We start from the raw sequence: 21,516 nt of genomic DNA, 5'->3' as shown, positions 1-21,516 counted from the left end.
GCCGGGAGCTGGTGGTTCATGCCGAGATCTGAGATCTGAGCATTGTAGTTCAAAGTCAGCTCAAGCTGGGCAGAAAAGTCCCCATGAGACTCTTCTCTCCAATTAACCACTCAAAAACCAGAAGTGGATTGTGGCTCTAAGTGGTAGAGTACAAGCCTTGAGTGAAAGAGCTCAGGAATAGCGACCAGGCCCAGAGTTCAAGCCCCATGACTGACAAAAAAAAAAAAAAAGGTCAGCATGGTGGTAGGCACTTATCACCCCAGCTATCCAAGAAACTTAAATAGGGGGACGGCAGTCCAGACATAAATGGGAACCCTATCAGAAATCAATGAAAGGAGAGAGGGCTGGGAATGTGGCTCTTGGCATAGTCACTCCTGTGGGTCAGGAGATACACAGAAACCGTGAGGTAAGGACTATTTAGTTTCAGTTACAACTGGGGGCCAACTTGTTATGCAGCTGTAGCTAGCTGTTATATCCTGGTTCTACTAAGAGGCTCCAGGGCAGGTCTGTTCTTCCCTCCTTTCCCACATGCTTCCCTGTGATTGTTCTCACCACCCTTCCCCAGCCAGGGCAGAGTGGAAAGGGCCGCCTACCTGTCTTGTCGTGGACGATGGAGAAGAGAATGCGCTTGGAGGCATGAACGTTCTGGATTTGAGGCCCTGCAGGTCCTGGCGGCTTCTGTCCTGGACGGGGGGAGAGGAAATGGAAATGGGCAGGTTCAGGCTGCGCTCCCAGATGAAGTCTCCACGCCTCAGCGCAGCACACAGGCTCAGGCCCCGGGCAGCAGCCTCGCCTGCCAGGGAGACCCCAGAACCCAGGCCGGGTACCCCGGCCAGGCCCCGAGCCACCGCACCTGCCTGGTCTTTAAAGGCCAGGTGAGTGAGCATGGTGCTTGGGCCGCCACCCCCCCAGCCCCCGCTCCGGAGGACATGGTCTGGTCTTTGCTTTTCTCCTTCAAGTCATTGCAGTAAAAACACCACGTAAGCACCTACTATGTGTCACGGGTGCTTTGTCTCCAACTCACACTCTTCCTCCCTCAGCCTCCCCAGCGCCAGGACTAAAGGACGGGAACACCACGCCCATCCCAAAGCACTGAGGCTCAGAGCACAATGCAGAGGAGCTGAAACAGGAAGCCGCCCTCCTCCCCGCGACCCAGAGCCTGGCATCCAGGCCAGTGCGGGGGTGAGCACTAAGCACATGTGCTTATTCCCCTCCCAGACGCCTCGAGAGGCTTCGGGTGGACGACTGTGGCAGGCCGAGGAGCCCCCAGACGGCCCAGGGGGATCTCAGGGCGCCGTGTGCCCAGCGGGCAGCGCCTCGCCCGGGGCCCCCAGCGGCGTTACCATAGCAATCTGCGTCGTGGGCCGCGGGCGCCTTGTGCTCGGGGCCGGCCCAGCCCAGGCCCAGCTCCGAGGGCAGCAGCGGGCCGGGTGCCTCCTGCTTCAGGTCGCGGAGGGCGTGGCTGGGCAGGGCGCTGCTGTAGAGGAAGCCTGCCCCAGAGGAGGTGCTGGGGGGCGGCGGGTCCTGGAGCACGGCCTGGGGGGCCTGACCGTGCAGGCCACAGTCCCGGGCCCCCTTGGGGAGCAGGGAGAGGCCATTGATCTCCACCAGGGCCTTCGAGTCGCGCCCACCATCATCCAGAGGCCTGAGGGAGACAGGGCAGCGCCATGTCCGTCCCCGCCCCGTCCACACCCCCTGTGCAGCAGTCCTAGCCACAGTGGTGATGCTGGGCTGGGACGGGGCGTGAGGCGTGGCACCTGCCACCCGCCCCACTCAAGGGGTCTCCTGCCGTCTGTCCGTCTCCCTCTCTCCCGGCTCTGCTCCGCCCGGCCTCGTCCGAGGCGCTGGACGGCAGGCGTGTGCCCCTGTGCCCGGCTCCCACTCACCTCTTGAGCTTGAAGCGGATGCGGTGGCTGTGTTCCAAGATGGCCATGAGGGCCTTGGGGTCGTACTCCGCCGGCCTCCGGAAGGCCAGGCCCTCCGGCAGCCCCTGCACAGCCAGCAGCCCCGGCTCCCTGAGCAGCCTCTCGTACGGCAGAGGCTCCACGCTGGCCCTGCCCAGCGCTTCGCCTGTTGGCGGGTGAGAAGGAAGGGCTGAGCACGGGCAGCCAGGCTGGAGCCAGGCATACTGTGGCGCTGGGACTCCCCCAGACCTATGTGGCACAGCCCCCCCCAGGCCCTGCTGTTCCCCCTAAGTCTGGGTCCCCACCAGGGGTGGCCAGGCCCCTCTCCTCTCCTGGGCTAAGGAACAAGAGAAGGGGTGGGAAAGCAAGAAAGGGAGAAAGAAGATGGGACGTGCATGAAAAGGGGGGCGAGAGGGAAACAGAGACAGAGAGCAAGCCCGAGGATGACAAAAGGCCCCAGGAGGGAGGCCATGGCAGAGAGGCCCCGGGATGGAGGCCCTGGGAGGGAGGCCCCGGCAGGGCATCAGAAGTCAAGGCCCCTAGGGACGGAAGGGACAGAGCCAAGGTTGTCCCGGGGGGGGGAGGGGCCACCCCGGTTCCTGAGACTCAGCAACCAGCACCTCCCCAGATGACAAGGGGGGCCTTGTCTGGTGACCTGACTACCTCTGCTCAGTCATTCAATAAACACCTGCATTGCTCAGCCCTAAACACGGGATGGGGTCAGCCAGCAGGACGTGTGATGCCCGGTGAGGACTGGTGCAGGCAGAGGGGGCGTCCCTGGGTTGAGTGGACGCAGAGAGGGAAAAGCACCCCAAACCACAGGTTGAGCCAGGGGTGGCTGGGGGCAGGGGGAGGTGGGGAGAATCTGGGGTGGGTGGAGGCTCAGCAGGGAGCAGCATCAGGCCTGGGGTGGGACAGAAGTGGGGGGCCGCCCCTGGGGCCCGAGGGTTACCAGGAAGGCTCTTACTATAAAGAACGTCAAACACCTCCTCCACCATCTTCTGCAGCAGGTACACGTCTGCGCCCACCTCCAGCGAGGCCCGCGCCCCGCGGCCACTGCCCTCGCCCCGCGCCGCCTTCTTAGGGTGATCAGCTTCTGGATCCCTCCACGGGGGTCCCCCTGAGGGATGAGGGGCAGGCGGTCACAGCCTGCGCAAACCTTGAACCCCAAACTCCCCACCCAAGGGGTGCCCTGCCCTGGGCTGAGCCCAGAGTCGGAGGCATGGGAGCAGCAATGAATGAATGAGTGAATGAATGAGTGAATGACAGAGGCCAGAAGTGGGAGCCTGCCCCGTGCCCCCCAGCCCTGCTCTGTGAGGCGGCAGGAGCCCCTTGGCCAGGCCTGGGCCCCAGCGTCCTGCGTCCAGGCTGGCTGGACCAGGTGGGGGAGCTGGGAGCGTGGGTGGCTCCTTCTGGAACATGCTGGAAGCCACGTCAGTAGGGGGACAGGCGCCCCCTCCCCCGCCACGTGGGGCCGCTCTCCTGCGGGATCGGTGCAGCCTGAAATAACACAGCCAAGTCCAGGGCTATAAATAGCGGCGCGGCCGGCGGCTGCGGGGAGCTGGGCGGGGGAGTGGGGCCCAGCCTGGAAGTGGGGAGCCCAGGAGCCCCAGAGCCGGCCTCGACCACTGCCTGGGCCCTGGGGAGGACGTCGGGGGAGCGGCACCCCACTTTGGGGTGCCGTGCCTCGGGGTGTCTGTGGCCCTGCTCCAAGTGCCTGCCATGGCCCTGGAGCGCCCTGTCCTGATCCCTGATGCCGGGGAGCCACGGGGCTCAGATTCGGGGTGGGGTTCTGATCCTGTGGACTACCTGCAGGCCTTTCATTCCTGGTACCCCCACCCCCACCCCAGGCTTGCACGGGGAGGGGCCGGGCTCCTGCGGCCTCATGGAGGCGCCTGGGGAAGGGGCCCAGCACTGCCATGGCTGGCTTTCTGTAGCTGAGCCCACGGCTTAAGAGCCTGAGGCCGGGACCCACGTCCGCCCGGGGGTGGGCAATGCTAGCCCACCACAGAGGGGCTAAGATGGAGACTGAGGGCCTGGGAGTGGGGATGATGGTGGGGGGAGGGGAAGGGGATTGGGCGCCGGGGTCCAGCAAAGGGACCTATGAGGGCTCCACTCAGGAGGAAGGGCGGGGATGGATTAAGAAGGACCCTAAAGCCAGGGGCTGTGGCTCACCTGTCATCCCAGCTGCTCAGCAGGCCGAGCTCCGAGGATGGAAATTTAAAGCCAGCCCTAAGCAGACAAATCCTAGAGACTTCTTTTTTTTTTTTTTTTTGGTCAGTCGTGGGACTTGAACTCAGAGCCTGGGCGATGTCCCTGAGCCTCTTGGTGCTCAAGGCTAGCACGCTACCACTTGAGCCACAGTGCCACTTCTGGATTTTGAGGGAGTCATTGGAGGTAAGAGTCTCACAGGGACTTTCTTGCTCAGGCTGGCTTCACATCACAATCCTCACATCTCAGGGTCCCCATCGCTGGGATTACAGGCGTGGGTCACCAGCACCCTGCTTCAGAGACTCTTATCTCCAATGAACCACCAAAAAACTGGACGTAGAGCTCCAGCTCAAGCAGTAGAGTGCCAGCATTGAAGGAAAAAGCTCAGGGGCAGAGCCCAGGCCCTGAGTTCAAGTAGTACTATCAGTGCACACGTACATGTACACACACACACACACACACACACAAAAGGACCCCAGCAGAGACCCCCAGTTTCTGGGGGACCCCTGGGCTGGAGGCGAGGAGGGGCCCACTTAGCACCTCCCTAGTGGGCAGATCATGTCTCTCAGAGCAGAGCCAGGCCTCGAACCCAGCCCCAGCCCAGCCCCATCACCGGCTGGCTGGGCAGCCCTGGGGGACACTAAGGCCTCAGTTTCTCCTGTATGAGTCAGGAAGGCAGATGCATGACCAAACCCTGGTGTGATAAGGGCTCTGGCCACAGGAAGAGCAGTGTGGGGCGCCCACACAGGAAGTGGGCACACAGACGGGCGCCGGGTCATGACGGAACCACCCAGGCCACGGCCAGCCACGGCCAGCAGGGCACACAGCTCGCCCCCTACGGGCCATCCAGCTTGGCGAGGAGCCCAGGTACTCACGGCAGAAGCGCAGGAAGTCTGCCTGCAGCTCCTTCCTGGCGTTCAGGAACATTCTCCCCTTGTCCGTGCCCACCACGAAGGCGCTGTCATCTCGGACAGCCACGCAGGCCACCTCGGCGTTGAGCTTGGACAGCGCGGAGCACTGCGGAGGGCGGGTGGCCATGAGCAGGAGCCCATCCCCCACCGGCCACCGAGGCCAGAGGCATGGGCCTCCGAGGCCGTGGCCCTGCCCTGGGTGCCACCCCACCAGCTGCAAGCAGGCAGTGGCCCAGATGTGACCTTTGCGATGTCCTCTGCTCTTGGGCACTGCTAAGTCTGTCCCTGCAGGCAGGGACTACAGGTGTGCGCTACACTACCATGCCTGCCTCGGGAGCTGGACTGAATGGGCTTGAGCACACAGGCTCCGGGGGGACCCCCCTCCCCGCAGGCCAGGGCGCACCATGGAGTCCAGGGCAGACACCAGGCTGCTGATGATCTCGTCTTTGCGGGCGAAGGCGGAGCTCCAGCGGTCACCGCAGCCGTTGGCAGCGATGTCACAGCGCTTCCCCAGGAGGGCCATGGCCACCTGGAGGGAGGGGGGGCGGTGGGCAGCGGCTCCACTGGGGTGGGGGGACACCCAGGGCCCACCTTCCGGTCTCTCAAGGGCCTCTTGGCCCGGGCGCCATGTACACGGCCTGTACACGGTGAGCTCAGCCTGACACCCAGAGCCCCTCACCACATGTCCTCCATGGCTCCCACATGGCCTCTCTGTTTTGAAGGCAGTGTCATGCTAAGGAGTCCAAGCAGGCCTCTAACCGGCCATCCTCCAGCCTCGGCCTCCCGAGTGCTGGGATTGCAAGTGTGCGCCGCCACGCTGGGTTTACATGGGCTCTCTACCCCTCAGCCTGGCAGTTGGGTCTCCGGGTTTGGAAGCCCTATCCACACACCCCACCTTCCCTATCCACAGTCGCCTGCTGGAGCCCAGGGCCTGCAGCACCGCCCCACCAAGCCCGGCTGGGGCAGTGCCCCGGGCCTCACTGGGGCCTCCCGGCTCTGCACTGCTCCTCCTTGGACTTTGTTCAGACCCTGTGGGGCCCCTGGGGCAGCTGGGGCCCCTCTGCCACCCAGCCGGCCCAGACACAGAGCCACTTCCTCCTGCCTGTGGTGGGGGGGGGGGCGCAGAGGACCCCAGAGAAACACCCAGCAGCCTTGGCCTGCCCGGCCCACATCTGATTGTGAATAAAGACAGATTTTAAGCCCGGCACCAGTGGCTCACGCCTATAATCCCAGCTACTCAGGAAGCTGAGATCTGAGGATGATGGTTTAAAGCCAGTCTGGGCAGGAAAGTCCATGAGACTGTATCTCCAATGAACTACCAGAAAACCGGAAGTGGTGTTGTGGCTCAAAGTGGTAGAGCGCTAGCCTTGAACAAAAAAAGCGAAGGAACAAGGCCCAGGCCCTGAGTTGAAGCTCCAGAGCCGGCACAAGGAAAAAGGGAGGGAGGGAGGGAGGGAGACAGGGATCGACTGGATTGTGCCAATCAACCAGGAAACATTTTGCCAGAATATAAATTGAGTTGGTGTTAAGTTTCTCAAGTGCGTTTCTTGAGCCGGGGAGGCTGAGTGGATGGAGCTCACCCCCACACACAAGGCCCCGTCACGGACGCCCCATGCATGGGCCCCGCCCCACCGGAAGCGTGGCTGGACTCCAAAGCCCTCCCGGAGACCGCTTGGGGTGGTGGGACGGGGCTGGGATCGGAGGGCAGCCACCCTGTGCTGGAGCCGGGTGGATGTATGGGGAAGAGGCCCTGTGGCTGTCAGACGTGGCTAGGCCCAGGCCCGCCAGTCAGAAGGAGTAAGGCATGGAGGGATGGCTCAGGGGGAGAGCACCAGCCTTGAGCAAAAGAGCCCATTGAAAATGGGAGGACCTGGGGCTGGGGATATAGCCTAGTGGCAAGAGTGCCTGCCTCGGATACACGAGGCCCTAGGTTCGATTCCCCAGCACCACATATACAGAAAAAATGGCCAGAAGCGGCACTGTGGCTCACGTGGCAGAGTGCTAGCCTTGAGCGGGAAGAAGCCAGGGACAGTGCTCAGGCCCTGAGTCCAAGGCCCAGGACTGGCCAAAAAGAAAAAAAAAGAAAATGGGAGGACCTGAGTTCAAGTCAAAAATGGTGCCAAAAATAGCGACTACTGGGTGCATTGAATCACACCTGCAACCTCAGATCCTTGGGGAGAAAAATCAGGAGGGTCCATGATGAAGTTGACCCAGGCAAATCGTTCACAAGAATTCACCTCAACTAACAGCCGGGCACGAAGGCACATGCCTGCCACTCAGCTAAGCAGAAGGCTGACATCCAGAGGACCACAGCCTGGGCTAGCCCAGGCCCAAACCTCAAGATCCTATTATTTAAAAAATAAAAACCTCAAGCAAAAAGAGCTGGGGATGTGGCTCAAGTGGAGGAGTGCCCACCAAGCAAGTGAACAGCTCTGAGTTCAAATCCCAGAAGGCCATTAGGAAAAACAAAAAGGGCTGGGAACCTGGCTTAGTGGTCGAGTGCTTGCCTAGCATGCATGAGGCCCTGGGTTCAATTCCTCAGTGCCATATAAACAGTAAAAGGTAGATGTGGTGCTGTGGTTCAAGTGGTAGAGTGCTAGCCTTGAGCAAACAGAAGCTCAGGGACAGTGCTCAGGTCCTGAATCCAAGCCCCAGGACTGGGGGGGAAAAAAAGAAAGAAAAAGAAGGACGGAGCATTCCATGGTCCATGATTGGAGGCAGCTTGGCCGCCAACCCTTCACAGGGAGGTGCTGGGCAAGCCCGGGCTCTCCTGCTCCCTCGACGGCCCGCACACCCCACGTGCCCAGTAGATGGGTGCCCCACAGGCCCGGTCCACACACCAACCTCAGCCTGGAGCAACCTCACCCTCACAGCCCCACCCTGGTTGCCTGGAAGGAGGTCCCTCTGCCGCAATCTCCCCGGGAGACTCCCAGAGAGCAGCTGGGTGGGTGATGGAGCTGACTGAACACGCGTACACACACACACACACACATGCGCGCGCACACACACGGCCAAGGCAAGTTCTCACACCACCCAAACAAACACAGCCCCCACAGCAGCCGCGCCATATGCCCGTGTTCCTCCAGAAGGAACACAAACAAAAGCAAGGGCTGGGGGGGGGGCTCCCCACGTCACACCCGTTCCCAGGGCTCGGGAGGGCAGGGGCTCCCCCTTTCCACTGAGGCCTGACCTGGGGCTGGGGACCACCACACCCTCAGCTCTGTCCCCTCTTCTACAGGTACAGCCTTGTCAGGGTGTCTGCCACTCAGGGCCACCCCGGTCCTGCCCTCTTCCTGTCCTGCCCACTCGTGTACACCTGCCCTCTCCGTGTCCTGGCACCCGAAGCCTTTGTTACTGTCACGAGACACCACGAGCTCACTCTTCGGTGAAGAGGGCAGCCAGAACCATGGCTCATGTCTGTGACCCCAGCTACTCAGCAGGCTGACAGGGAGGGTTATGGCACACCGTCTGCAAGCCCCCATCTCTACCCGTGATTCCAGTGTGGTAAAGGTCCCCTCCCCACTCCTGCCCTTTGCAGCCAGCACAGCCACTCGACGTTGCCTGCCCAGGAGGCATCCCTGGATAACAGGACAGATCCCCGGCAGGCGTGGGCTCCTGCCTGGCTCCTCCTGAGTTCCTTCAGGTTTGGATGGTCCACGGCGCCCAGCACCTGGAAGAGCAGCCCTATACGTCCCCAGACTTAGTTTATCAGGTGCACAGGTATCATGGTGACATGGGCTCTCCAGGTTCAGGGTTGTGCCTGGCTCTGAGTGTGGGCAGAGCCTTGGTTCCCCTCTGTAGCAGAGAATGACATTTTCCCCTTCCTGTAGAGCTGGGCCTGGAACTCAGGGCTTCGGGCAAGTGCTCTGCCTTGGGAGCACACCCCACCTTAACACACATGTGTATTTTTTATGCCAGTGCAGGGGCTTGAACTCAGGGCCTGGGGGCTGTCCCTGAGCTTTACTGTCAAGGCTGGTGCTCTACCACCTGAGCTGCAGCTCCACTTCTGGCTTTTTGGTGGTTCATTGGAGATAAGAGTATCACAGTCTTTCCGGCTTTGAACCATGATCCTCAGATCTCGGCCTCCTGAGTAGCTGGGATGCTGAGGCAGACCTGGCCTGCATAGTGAGACCTGCCTCAAAAGGAAGGAAGGGAAAATAAATGAAGCTGGGCGGAGACGGAGGCTGAGCCCCCGCAGCTCACTCTTGCTCTCCTTGGCCAGCTGGCCTGCCCTCATGCATTGAGGTAAATCAAGGCAGAGCCTGGAGCCTACGGCATCCCATCCAGGACTTCTACACGTGTGCCCAGTCGCCTGAGACATAGGTGCTCCGTCCAAGGGCCAATTTATGCCTTGTGTGTGTTTTTTCATTTTGATGTTGAATTGGAACCCAGGGCCTCATGCACCCCGATCTTTCCCATTCCTTTCTTCTTCATTTCTTTGAGGGAGGGCTCCCCCGCACTCCTGAGGTCTGAAGCATGTTTATTGGCTTCCTCTGTCCCCGCCTGGCGCCCAGAGTTGGGAAAGACAGACAGACGGGCGGACGCCCCCAGCCCCAGGCAACGCCACCTCAGAGGGTGGCAAAGACATGAAAGGTCTGCTGTGCAGAATCCCAAGCCAGGTTAAACCCTGATGCTAGACGTCAGATGCTGGGCACATGCCTGTGATCTCCACGGGGTCAGGCCGGGGCGCAGTCAAAGTGAAAACAAGAAAGTGTGTAAAAGAAGCCTGGTGTCGGGGCACAGAAATGGCCAAGTTAATTAGGTGCCAGTCCTGAGCACAGGCTGCTGCTCTACCACATGAGCCACAGCTCCCTTTCCAGCTTTTTGACAGTTAAATAGAGTTCAGTCTCACAGCCTTTCCTGCCTGTGCTGACTTCTAACACGATCCTCAGATATCAGCCTCCTGACAAGCTGGGATGACAGGCAGGAGCTAACAGCACCCAGCTGCAACATATGCTTTCTGAGCACAGGGTCTCGCTAGGCGGCTCAGTCTGGCCTGAACGTCGCCATGCTCCTGCCTCGCTCAACCCCCTTGTACTGGGATGATGGGCTGGGATTACAGGCACGTGCTGCCATGCCTGGCTAGATTTATGCACTTTACTGTAAGTAAGCTACTCAAAACACTCAAAACAAAGTGACGCGCAGGAAACCCAGGGCGGTGGAGGATGGGGAGGCTACCGAAGGCAGTGACATCAGAGCCAGCTCACATCCAAGGGGCCACCCACCTGCCATGGCGGTGACCACCTGGCCTGGACACAGGGCTGAAGGACAGACAGTGCCAAAGACCAGCTGTCCAGGAAACCAGACGCCTGCCAGGCGCCCACGTGTGGCGCCCGAGCCGCTCAGGGCTGAGCAGGGCGGCATGGCTGCAGGCTAAGGCGGGGGTGAGGTGGAGATCAGGGCCTGGCACTGCAGGGCACAGTGCCCAGGGTGGGGCAGGAAGTGGGCAGACGGCAGGCCAGCCGCCAGGGAGCTGGGAGGACACCAGGCCGCGGAGGCATTGGCGGCTCTGGAGTGAGCTGGGGACAGAAGAGCCGTGGTGGGGGCAGCTGCAGGCAGGGAGTGGACCGAGGTCTGTGGGCTCCCAAGGAGTGAGCCCAGAGCCTGGAACAGACTGGAGCAGGCTGAAAGGGAGGGGGCTGAGCCTCTGAGCAGAGTCCCGAGGCCCAGCTGTGGGTACAGGTGCTAAGGAGTAGGGGGCCCTGGGTTGAAGGGGTGTGGCCTGAGGATGTGAGAGGGTTCGAGGGGAGGCTGTGGGCGAGGAGGGGAGGCAGGAGGCAGAGGATGGGCTCTGGAGGCCCTGGAGAGGTCAGGGATCCACCAGAGGCTGAGGGCCACAGCGACACCAGGGTGGCAGTGGGGGGATCGACACTGGTGTCAGGTGGCGACCCCCAGCACCCTGGGCAGTGGGCCAGGCTTACCCGGGGTGGCCAGGAGTAGGGACACAGACCCGACCCTAATAGCAGAGCCCCCTCCTTGTGGGCAAGAGGGGGTCCAGCGCCACTACCGTGGGCACAGTGAGGGCCCCACACGAGGACCCCAAGCCCTTGTTCAGGGCGCAGTGGCCACTCCAGGCCCTGGCCTGGCCTTTGCAGTGTGGGGCTGGCGGTGACCCCCACCCCGCACAGGGCTGGTGGCAGGGACAGAGACCTGGCAGCCACCACCCCCACCCCCGTCTGCGCAGGTTCCGCGCGCATAGTTGAGGGGAGGCAGCACGGTATGCAGGGTGGGCAGCACTGGGCATGGGGATGGGAGGGGCAGAGCTGGAGGGAGAAGCCGAGGCTGCGGGAGAAGCCCTTGTAAAATGTTTTTTGCTTACTGCTATATCGGAGACAGGCTCTTGCTAGCTATGTAGCTCAGGGTGGCCTTCAACTCTCAATCCTCCTTCCTCTGCCCCCCAAGTGCTGGGATTGTATACGCTGCTACACTCAGATGGCATCAGGCTCTAGAATCCCCAAGTCAGTCTCAGACCCTTCCTTCCTTCCTTTTTCTTTCTTCCATTGTGCAGCTAGAACTGAAGCCTGGGCACTGTCCCTGAGCTTCTTGTGCTCAAGGCTAGTGTTCTACCACTTGATCCACAGTGCCACTTCCAGCTTTTTCTGTATATGTGGTGCTAAGGAATTGAACCCAGGGCTTCATGCATGCTAGGCAAGCACTCTACCACTAAGCCACATTCCCAGCCTTCAAGTATCTCTTTTTTACCCTTTCTTTCTTTTTTTTTTTTTTTTTTTTTTTTTGGCCAGTCCTGGGGCTTGGACTCAGGGCCTGAGCACTGTCCCTGGCTTCTTTTTGCTCAAGGCTAGCACTCTGCCACTTGAGCCACAGCGCCACTTCTGGCCATTTTCTGTATATGTGGTGCTGAGGAATCGAACCCAGGGCCTCATGTATACGAGGCAAGCACTCTTGCCACTAGGCCATATTCCCAGACCCTCTGGTATTTTCTTATAGCAACAAAAAAACAGACTGGAGGTCATCAGACGGGGCTTGAACTCGGGGCCTTACACACCCAAGGCAGGAGCTCCGCCCGGGCCATGCCTCCAGCACGGATTTTCCCTGGCATTTTTAGGAAAGCTCCCCATTCCCCTCCAGGGCCCGCTGGAGACCCTCGCCGGGACCACAGGAGGAGGCAGTGGCTACTTCGCTCTGGGACCTCTGGCAGGGGTCTCTTCCGGGGCCTGGCCAGGAACCCTGATCCGCCCGATCAGAGCCTCCCGCGGAGGCTGGGATGACAGACCAGCGGTCCCAGACTACAGCGGGGTCTCACCAGCTCCTCTGCCAGGCTGGCCTCGAACTGCGATCCTCGCACGTGTCCCACAGTGCAGCCGGGCCTCACGGCATGCGGCGCCGAAGGCCTAGCGTGGACGCGGCTCCCACGGGCAGAGAGGCTGGGGGCACAGAGGGCTAGGGGCACAGGGGGCTAGCCCACGGAGCCCTTCCCAAACAGATAGCAGGCACTGCAGGAAGACCTACTGTGTGCTCGGAGGCCAGAGTACTCGTGGCAAAAGACATCCCCACCGGCTCCCCGCGCACTCTCCATGCGCATGCGCGCCCGCTCCCCGCGCATGCGCTCCTGCCATGTACTGCACAGGGACACGCCGGCGACTCCGCGTGCGCTCCTGCTCCCTGCGCATGCGCCAACGCCCACGCCATGCGCATGGACACACCACAGTCTACTCCGCGTGCACCCCTGCTCCCCGCGCATGCGCTCAGGCCACGAACTCCGTGCACTTAGACACAGTCTGCCGCGCACATGCACCCGCTCCCAGCACACGACCCCCGAGGCCACGATGGCAGCACACTCGTGGCCGTGGACACCCCAGCCCTGCCGCACCCCATAGGGGCACGGTGCTCTCCCCGTTGGGTTGCGTGCCCAGATCCCACGCGGCAAGCCTGCTGGGGGCCGCGTGGAGGCAGACGGGAGGGCTGGAGGTGGCGGCACACGCGTGTAACCCCAGTCCTGCCCCACTGTGTGCGCTGGGGTACAGTCTGAGGTCAGCCTACAGAGTGGCCACAAGTCCCTAGCCGGAAAAATAAAAAAACAAGTAGACATGCTGGGGATGTGGCTCAGGTGGAAGAGCACCCGGCTAGCTAGCACAAAACTTAGCATCCCAAGACTGCCAAAAATAAACATGAACAGGCAAAGTCAGGGGAGATGCAGAGCTAAGCTAGGGTGGGGGCCTCCGGGCCCCCAGAGTGCCCCGGCCCGGTCTGCACAGGCAGCAAGTTGCACAGAGGTATTTATTTGCACACCATTGCATGGAGAGGCAGATGCACTGCCTCTGGTTCATTCGGCCCAGGTGTCCCGGCCAGGCCGGCAGGAAAGAGCAGGCCTGGGCGCTTGGGAAGCGGAGAGGAGGGAATTTGAGCAGGACGGGGCTCCGGGATAGTCTGACAGGCAGCAGGCCCAGCGTCAGCCACCTTCTCCTTTACACTCACAAGGCCCGTGCTGGCAGAGGTCGCAAGTACTGGGGTCAGGTGGCCAGGATCTGCCCAGCCCCCACAGGGGCATGAGCCACCATGGGACCTAGTTCACACCTGGGCTGTACCATCCAAGCTCTGAGAGGAGGAAGAGCCTGGGCAAATTCACTCTGTGCATCTGGATGGCCTGTGGGTGTGATGGCTGGCAGGATGGTAGCTCTCCTGTAACTATGAAGCATGAGCAAGAGAATAAAATCTAGAACGCTAACTCAAGGCCCACGAGCCAGTCACACCTCCAAAGATGACTATGATGAGAAAGACCAATAAGGGATGGAGGCGTGGCTCAAGTGGGAGAGCACCCTGAGTTCAAATCCCAGGACTGGCGTCCAAAAATGCAGAAACAAGTCAAATTACAAAGCTGGGCTGGGGGCATGGCTCAGTGGTACAGCACGAGGCCCTGAGCTCCGTCCTCAATCATCATTTCCTGGCAGCCCCTACCCTAGGTAGGCCCTGTCCACCAGACAAGCCTGGTGACTGCTGAGGGGCTGCCAGGCCGAGGAAGCTGACAGTTCTACCCTATTGGGAGGAGAAACTGAGGCATGGTCTGTCTGTGCTCCATGGACAGAGAGTATGTGCCCAGAGAGGCCAGGGTCACACACAGAGGAAAGAGTGAGCATCCAACTCCTCCTAGGTGGGTCTGGGGGCTCCTGGAGGGCCGGCACAGAGAGACATCACATAACAGGTTGAAAAAAATACATACTCTCAGGACTGGGAAGGTGGCTTAGTGGTACAGTGCTTGTCTAGCATGCATAAGGCCCTGGGTTTGAGTCCTCTGTACCATATAAACAACAAATAAAATAGGCAAAATTAAAAAACAAAACACTACATACTCTCTTGATCCTGGCATGGTAGCACAAGCCTGTAATCCCAGCTATCTGAGGCTGAGGCCGGCTACTCCGGGAGACCCTGTCCTGAGTTTGCTTAGAACAGCTCTCTGCAGAGCAGGGTGGCAAACCCGCCCCCCCTCAGAAGGTTCGGCAGGCGATGGCAGGGGCCGGGGACCACGTGGCAGTTCAGTGCGCAAACTGGTACTTGAACCCCATCCATGTGGGTTCAAGGTGGCCCTGGCCAGGCGTGCTGTGGGGTGGGAATGTGAGGGGACAGGTGCAGAACCGGTCTGCTTGGGGTGTGTGTGAGCATCCGGGGCAGTGGCCGGTCCAGGATCAGAGACAAGGGTGTGGTTAGAGGGGCAGCGCACCCCAGCCGGGAGTTGGGGGTGCAGGGGTGGGAGAGGGGCAGCACACCTCCAGCTGGGAGTCGGGGTGCAGGGGTGGGAGAGGGGCAGCACACCCCCAGCTGGGAGTCGGGGTGCAGGGGTGGGAGAGGGGCAGCACACCCCCAGCCGGGAGTTGGGGGTGCAGGGGTGGGAGAGGGGCAGCACACCCCCAGCTGGGAGTCGGGGTGCAGGGGTGGGAGAGGGGCAGCACACCCCCAGCTGGGAGTTGGGGTGCAGGGGTGGGAGAGGGGCAGCACACCCCCCAGCCAGGAGTCCAGGTGCAGGGGTGGGGGAGGGGCAGCACACCCCCCAGCCAGGAGTCCAGGTGCAGGGGTGGGGCAGCACACTCCCCCAGCAGGAATCGGATGCATGGGTGCGGGAGAGGCAGCGCACCCCCAGCTGGGAATCGGAGTGCAGGAGTAGGGCTCCCCCTCCCTCACCCAAAGTGAACACTTGCAGAACCAGCTCCCACGGAGGACCACCCCTGTGTGGATGGGCCACCCAGGAGCGCCCAGGGTGGGGGCTGGGCCGCATCCTCTGGGGACCTCCCACGGGGCACCACAGGGGGTCGGTCAATCCCCAACACTGCAGCCACACCCGGAGTGGCCCCTTTATCTTCCGGGAGCCATTTTTCTTCTTCATTTTCGGTGGTAGTGGGCTTTGAAGCGCAGGCAGGTGCTCTACCCTGTGAGCCACACCAGACACTAGCCCATATTTTTTGCTGGTTATTTTGGAAATGGAGTCTCCAGGCTGGGAATGTGGCCTAGCGGTAGAGTGCTTGCCTAACACGCATGAAGCCCTGGGTTTGATTCCTCAGCACCACATACACAAAAAAGTCGCAAGTGGTGCTGTGGCTCAAGTGGTAGCATATTAGCCTTGAGCTGAAGGAAGCTCAAGGACAGTGCCCAGGCTCTGAGTTCAAGCCCCAGGACTGGCAAACAAAACAAAACAAAGCAACTCTGTGTGTGTGTGTGTGTGTGTGTGTGTGTGCACCTGGCCTGGCACTGATGACTCACACCTGTAATCCCAGATACTCAGGAGACTGAGATCTGAGGACAGAAGTTCAAGGCCAGCCCGGGCTGGAAAGTCTCTGAGACTCTCATCTTCAATGAACCACCAGACAACTGGAAGTGGCGCTGTGGCTCAACTGGTAGAGTGCTAGCCTTGAGCGAAAGAGCTCAGGGACAGTGAGTGCCCTGGTCCTGAGTTCAAGCCCCATGAATGACAAAATAATAAATAACTCTAGGCACCCAGAAACCCAGCCAGGCGCCTTCATGCCTCATGGGACAATACCACCGCCCTACACGGCCGCTGTGGACGGGACACAACCAGGACCTCAGGATAAAAGCAATGTGCACCCCTGTCCCACCACCCCCATCTCCAGGTGTCCCAGCCTTTCCCATGGATTGTTCCAGAACCCAGTTGGGCTGCGGAGGAACCCTGGGCATGAGGCCCCCGGGGCAGCGGCGGCAGCAGGTGTAATTTCATAGCCAGGCTGTGAGTCACCAGAAACCAGGATGAAATTCCAGCTGGGGGCCAGGATGGGCAGCGCCAGCACAGCCAGGGCGCAGGGCGACCCTCCTTTGGGTGACTCCGGCTGGTGCGGGGCTGGTCACCTGAGTACGACTTAGCATCACAAAGGCACCAACTGCTGGCATCCACCCTCACATGCTCAGGGGGAGGGAAGGAGAGGGGCCCAGCCACGGGGCATTTGGGGTGCTGGGCTGTCTTCCGCGGCAATGGCGGGGTTAAGGGTGTATACACAATGCCAGGTCCTCCGAACAGCAGGAACACGAACCAGGTATGGTGGCGCATGCCTATAATCCCAGCTATCTGGGAAGCGCAGTTGGGAGGATTGCAATCCAGGCTGACCCAGGCATAAGCTGAAACCCCCATCTTCAAAATAACCAGTGACTCACGCTTGTCATTCCAACTGCTCAGAAGGCTGAGAGCTGAGGATCATGGTTTGAAGCCAGGCCAGGCAGGAAAGTCTCCCTGAGACTCTTATCTCCCATGAACCACCGGAAAACCGGAAGTGGAGTTGTGGCTTGAAGTGGTAGAGTGCTAGCCTTGAGCAGAGAAGCCCAGGGAGAGCACCCAGGCCCTGAGTTCAAGTCCCATGACTGACCAAAAAAAAAACCAAAAAAAAAAAAGAACAATGCAAAAAAAGGAAAAAGAGGGGCTGGAGTGTAGCTCAAGTGGTAGAGCACCTGCCTAGCAAGTGTGAAGCCCTGAGTTCAAATCCCAGAGCTATCAAAAAATAAAAACACACAGACACAGCCATGATGTCAGCCTGGAGTTGATGCGGGAACCTAGACAGACTGAGAAGGGGGCCCACAAGTTCCTGCGGCCTGCTGTGGGCGTGGATAGACAGACAGCCGGACTGTCTTCCTCTGTGTTCTGCCAGCATCTGCGCCTCACCCTAGACCTCAGCCAGCAAATGGATGCCCTCTCCTTCCAGAGGCTTCCCCAGTGGGCTCAGGGGGCAAGTATCCCTCACCTGCACCCTCAAGACAGCCCAGCCAGGACCCACCACCCCAACTCTTGGTATCCATGCCATGCCCACATCAGAAGTGACCCCTCCCTGGCCCCCCAGAAGCAAACAACCTGGGCAGGCCTCGCTCCCCTCCTCAGAGCCCTGCCCTAGGCAGCACCGGGGCAGCCACCGGGCCATGGTGGGGCTGCCCCTGAAAAACTCCCGTGGAGTTCAGGACAGCGCCCGGGCCAAGTTCAAGCCCCAGGATCAGCACACACACACACACACACACACACACACACACACACACCGGGAGGGGGGGTGGAAGAACAGGGCTGCTCACTGCCTGAGACACCCCACAAGGCACCCCAGGTCTTCATGAGGGTCCTTCCTCCCCCAGCCCTGCCCCATCCTGGCCAGTCTGGGGGTTCAGAGCTGGGAGATGAGGTAAACTCAGATTATCATGGGGCTCTGTGGCCCCTGCTCCAGGAGGCCAGGCGCCTGTCCTGGGCTCTGGGCCTAGACTCTGCCCCTTCCACAGTGCAGAGCCGGGGCCTGAGAGCAGCTGCTAGGGATTCAGGGGGCTGGAGCCCCGGGGCCCCCAGACCTGCTTGCTCACAGCCCACTGTCTCCCTGTCATTACACTGTACCCCCAGGCTCCTACTGGAACCTCCCACAGTCTTCCCACAGCACCCCCTTCCTCTGTGAGGCTCCTCAGTGTGGCACCCAGGCCCTCGGGTCCTGCTTCTCGCCCTTGTCCCCAGACCAGCCCTGCACGCCGACCTGCGGTGGCCACCAGCCTTCAGTGGCCACGGGCCTGGGAGCCCAGCCACTAGGCAGCTGACAGTCCAGGAGCAGCAGGGTACACAAGCTTAAGCTTGGAGGAGTCACCAAGGAGGCATGGTGCCCCCGGGCCAGACTCAGCCCAGAACCTACAAGCCCGGTGCCCCGTGCCAGTGCCCACATCAAATCCCAGCTGCTCAGGAGACGGAGATCTGAGGACCTAGGTTCAAAGCCAGCCCGGACGGGAAAATCCATGAGACTCTCACCTCCAATGAATCTCCAGAAAACTGGAAGAGGAGCACAAGCCTTGAGAGAAAAAAAAAAAAAAAAAAAAAAAAAAAAAACCCAGGGACAGTGCCTAGGCCCTGAGTTCAAGCCCCATGCTGGCACACACTGGCACACACACACACACACACACACACAGACCAGGGGAAAGTTGCATTAGCAGAGTGGCTAGGACTCAGCAGCAAGGTTTCATTCATTCATCCATTCATTCATTCAACAGGTGTCTAAGTAGCAGATCCCCTGCCCACCTGCCCCTCCCCCAGCCCTAGCACACCGAAAAGACTGGGTGTCTGGAGAACACCAGGAGTCCCCCAAGGGTGGGCACAGAGACCCCATCCTGAGTTCCAAGGTCAGATTTAGGTCATGAGGGCCTGGGGCCGGCCCAGCTCACCTCACCACAAGGTCAGCTGAGACCTCCCGGCTGAGTCGTCACCAAACCACAGTCTCCAGACCTGTTACCACACCGGCATTCCCACTGTGCCCATGCCAGCCCCACACGGGACCCACGGCCTCCCAGAAGGCCACCCCCAGGGCACACAGAGGTGCTGGTGCTCACGCCTGTACTCCTAGCCCATCAAGAAGCAGAGATCTGAGGATGGTGGTCCAAAGCCAACCCAGGCAGGAAAGTCTATGAGAGTCTTAACTACAATGAGCCACCAAAAACCTGGAAAGAGCCAAAGAGCTCAACAACAGTACCCAAGTCCTGAGTTCAAGTCTCAGGACTGACACACAAGAACAACTGTCACCCACATACCGTACATGAACGACCCGTCTACAAGGCGATGATGCTCTTGATTAAGTAGGTTAGGGGGCCATGATTACAGCCTGCACTGAAAACACGCAGGGCCCCCCAGGATCGCCCCAGGAGGACGTCCCACCCCTTGCCGGCTGCAGGTCTCAAGTGTTGGAATTGTCCATTTCCAGGTCATTCTACAGAACCAGGTACAAAATCAAACCACCTGCATCCCAGAAGTGGATGGGGGTGTCTGTAGAAGCCAGCATGTCGGCATGCGTGTGAGAGACTGGTTGATTGTGGAGAGCAGGGTACGTGTAGGAGATTGGGGTACCTGTAGAAGGAGATTGGGGTGCATGGGGTGCATGTAGAAGATGGGGCAGCCTGCACCCACCAGGCCAGGCCGTCCCTGCTCCTCTGTCTCTGTTCAGAAGTCGCCAGAGCCAGGCGCCCTCCAGGTCCCCAGACAGGTGATCCCCAGGGCAGCCTCAGCCCCGGCCCGGCCTGGCCTCCCCCTCCACTCCAGGATAAATAAATAATGGCCCGGCCCGAGCCCTCTCCTTGTGAATGACGCGGCTGAAATGAGTGAGCGGCGCCGGCGCCTCCCCGGCCCGGAGTCCCGGGCCATCCTTAGCCGGGAGAGCCGGGGGCCGAGGCAGGGGGCCGGGGCGGGCCTGCGCCCCTCCGGCGCCCGCTCCCCCGCCAGCGCGCGCCGCCCGGGCCTGGCACACGGTGGCACCGGGGCACCCGGGGCCGGGAGCAGGGTCCCCGGGTCCCCCCCCCCAGGCCGGGCCGGGGGCTCTGATTCCCCCGCGGGGCCCCAGGTGTCGGGTGGGCTCCCGGGGCCGCGGCCCCTCCTCCTCCGCGCCCGCCCTCCGCGCCCCAGACCACCCACAGCCGTTCCCCGCCGCGCGCCCCGGTCCCCCGCCCGGCCGGGGTCGGCCGCCGAGACCCCGCGCAGCGCGACTCCGCCGGGGGCCGGGGCGCAGGCCGGGCTCCGATGCCCCCGGCACGGGCCCCCGCGCCCACCCCGGCCCCGGCAGCGTCGTGACCTCGTTCCCGGCCGCCCCGGCGGCGGGGGCCCCGGCCGGGCGGGGGACGGCGCCCCGCTTCCGGCCGCCGGGGCAGGTGGGGAGCGGCCCCCCACACGGCGTCCCGGGCCGCTTCGCAGCCCCGATCTCGTGCGCCCGCGCCCGGGGGCGCCCGGCCCGGGCCCCCCGCAAAACTTTCTCCTACCTCGGAGGACCCCGCGCTGCTGCGGCCGGCGGCGCCCGGCCCGGCCCGCGGCCAGGACGCAGCCTCCAGCCGCGGCGCCCTGAATTAATCCGGGGCCGGGGAAGGCGCGGCGGCGGCGGCGGCGGCGGCGGGAGGCGGAGGCCGGGCCGGGAGGACGGGAGGCCGGGGAGGGGAGGACGGAGAGGAGGACGGCGAGGAGGCGGAGGCGCGGCGGCGGCGCGGGCGGGGGCGCGGCGCGGGGCGGGGCGCGCGGGCGCGGGGCGCGGGGAAGCTCTTTGTTCTGTAATCTCAGTAAAATTGCCAGCCATTCGCCCGGGCCCTAATCCCAGCCCCGCGCAACACCTCCCTCCATTGGCTGCCATTTACATACGGGATTAGCCCCCGGCCGCCCGCACCCCAATCCCGGGCCTGCGGGGGGCGGCGCCGCGCGCGCGCCCCGCCGCCCGCACCCGGCGCCCGCCGGCCGGGCACGCGGACGCCCCGCCCACGCCGGATTAGGAGAGCCGCCCCCCAGGTCAAGGTCACCCCGCGGTGTCCCCCCCCCCCCCAGCCCCGGCCCTCCCCTGCGCGCCCCGCGGCTTTGTCTCTGTCTCTCTCCTGCCCGTCTCCCACCTCTGCTCCCCGGGCCCGGGTCCTGCTGGCAGGCACACCGCGCCAAGGTTCCAGCAAATACCCCACCCCCCCACCCCGCCCCGACCCTGAGGGCCCCAGACCCCAGGGAGTCACGGCCTAGATGGAGCCCCGAGAAGGCAGTTCCAGTCTCTGAGGTCCCACGCGTGGCCCTAGCCTCCGGGGCCCAGAGTTTGGCCTTTGCTGCCCCCCCCCCCAGGGGACACCATCTCACAGCTCAGAGGCCCTGTGTCCACAGAGAGCCCCAGAGTAAGATCACAGACTAGGGCAACTGGACTCTCAAGGCTGAGCCCTGGGGTTCAAATCCCAAATCCCAGCTCTTCCTCCTACTGCAGGGTGACCTTGCCAAGTCGGTTCCCCTCTGTGGCTCTGCTTCCTGCGACCTGCCACTCCACCACGGGGTGACCCCATGGTAGGCAACAATGCCCACTGCCCCGTCCATTAAACACCTGGTAGCTGCTGGTCAGACTGCAGGTCATGGCCTGGCCTGGTGGATCACACTCGTCCGCTCGGCTCCTAGGGAGGAGGAGGTGGGAGGATCAAAGTCTAGGGGAAAACTAGGACACTTTCTCTGAAAAACAAACTAAAAGCAAAAGAAGTGAGGGCCTGACTCAAGCAGTAGAGCAACTTGCCTAGCAAGCACAGGGCCCTGA

The 21,516-nt window shown here is 61.8% G+C and overlaps 1 protein-coding gene across 2 annotated transcripts in view; it reads right to left on the bottom strand.

Annotated features, from left to right (window-relative positions):
- Gtf2ird1 (GTF2I repeat domain containing 1) overlaps positions 1 to 20,576 on the bottom strand; it is a 41,167-nt gene extending 20,591 nt beyond the window's left edge. Inside the window, exons 1-7 of one of the 2 annotated variants that reach the window (XM_048369431.1) lie at positions 20,234 to 20,576; positions 5,430 to 5,555; positions 4,991 to 5,132; positions 2,872 to 3,024; positions 1,887 to 2,070; positions 1,344 to 1,645; positions 594 to 683 (exon numbers count right to left, since the gene is read on the bottom strand). In XM_048369431.1, the coding sequence (XP_048225388.1) occupies positions 594 to 683; positions 1,344 to 1,645; positions 1,887 to 2,070; positions 2,872 to 3,024; positions 4,991 to 5,132; positions 5,430 to 5,549 (991 nt within the window). In that variant the 5' untranslated portion in view covers positions 5,550 to 5,555; positions 20,234 to 20,576. The remainder of the gene's footprint in view (positions 1 to 593; positions 684 to 1,343; positions 1,646 to 1,886; positions 2,071 to 2,871; positions 3,025 to 4,990; positions 5,133 to 5,429; positions 5,556 to 20,233) is intronic. The other variant, XM_048369441.1, reaches the window with a different exon arrangement.
- Positions 20,577 to 21,516: the final 940 nt, after the last annotated feature.

This window comes from Perognathus longimembris, chromosome 1, assembly GCF_023159225.1.
Source record: "Perognathus longimembris pacificus isolate PPM17 chromosome 1, ASM2315922v1, whole genome shotgun sequence".
In the NCBI taxonomy this organism is placed as follows: Eukaryota; Metazoa; Chordata; class Mammalia; order Rodentia; family Heteromyidae; genus Perognathus; species Perognathus longimembris.
This window is presented reverse-complemented; position numbering and strand designations above follow the sequence as displayed.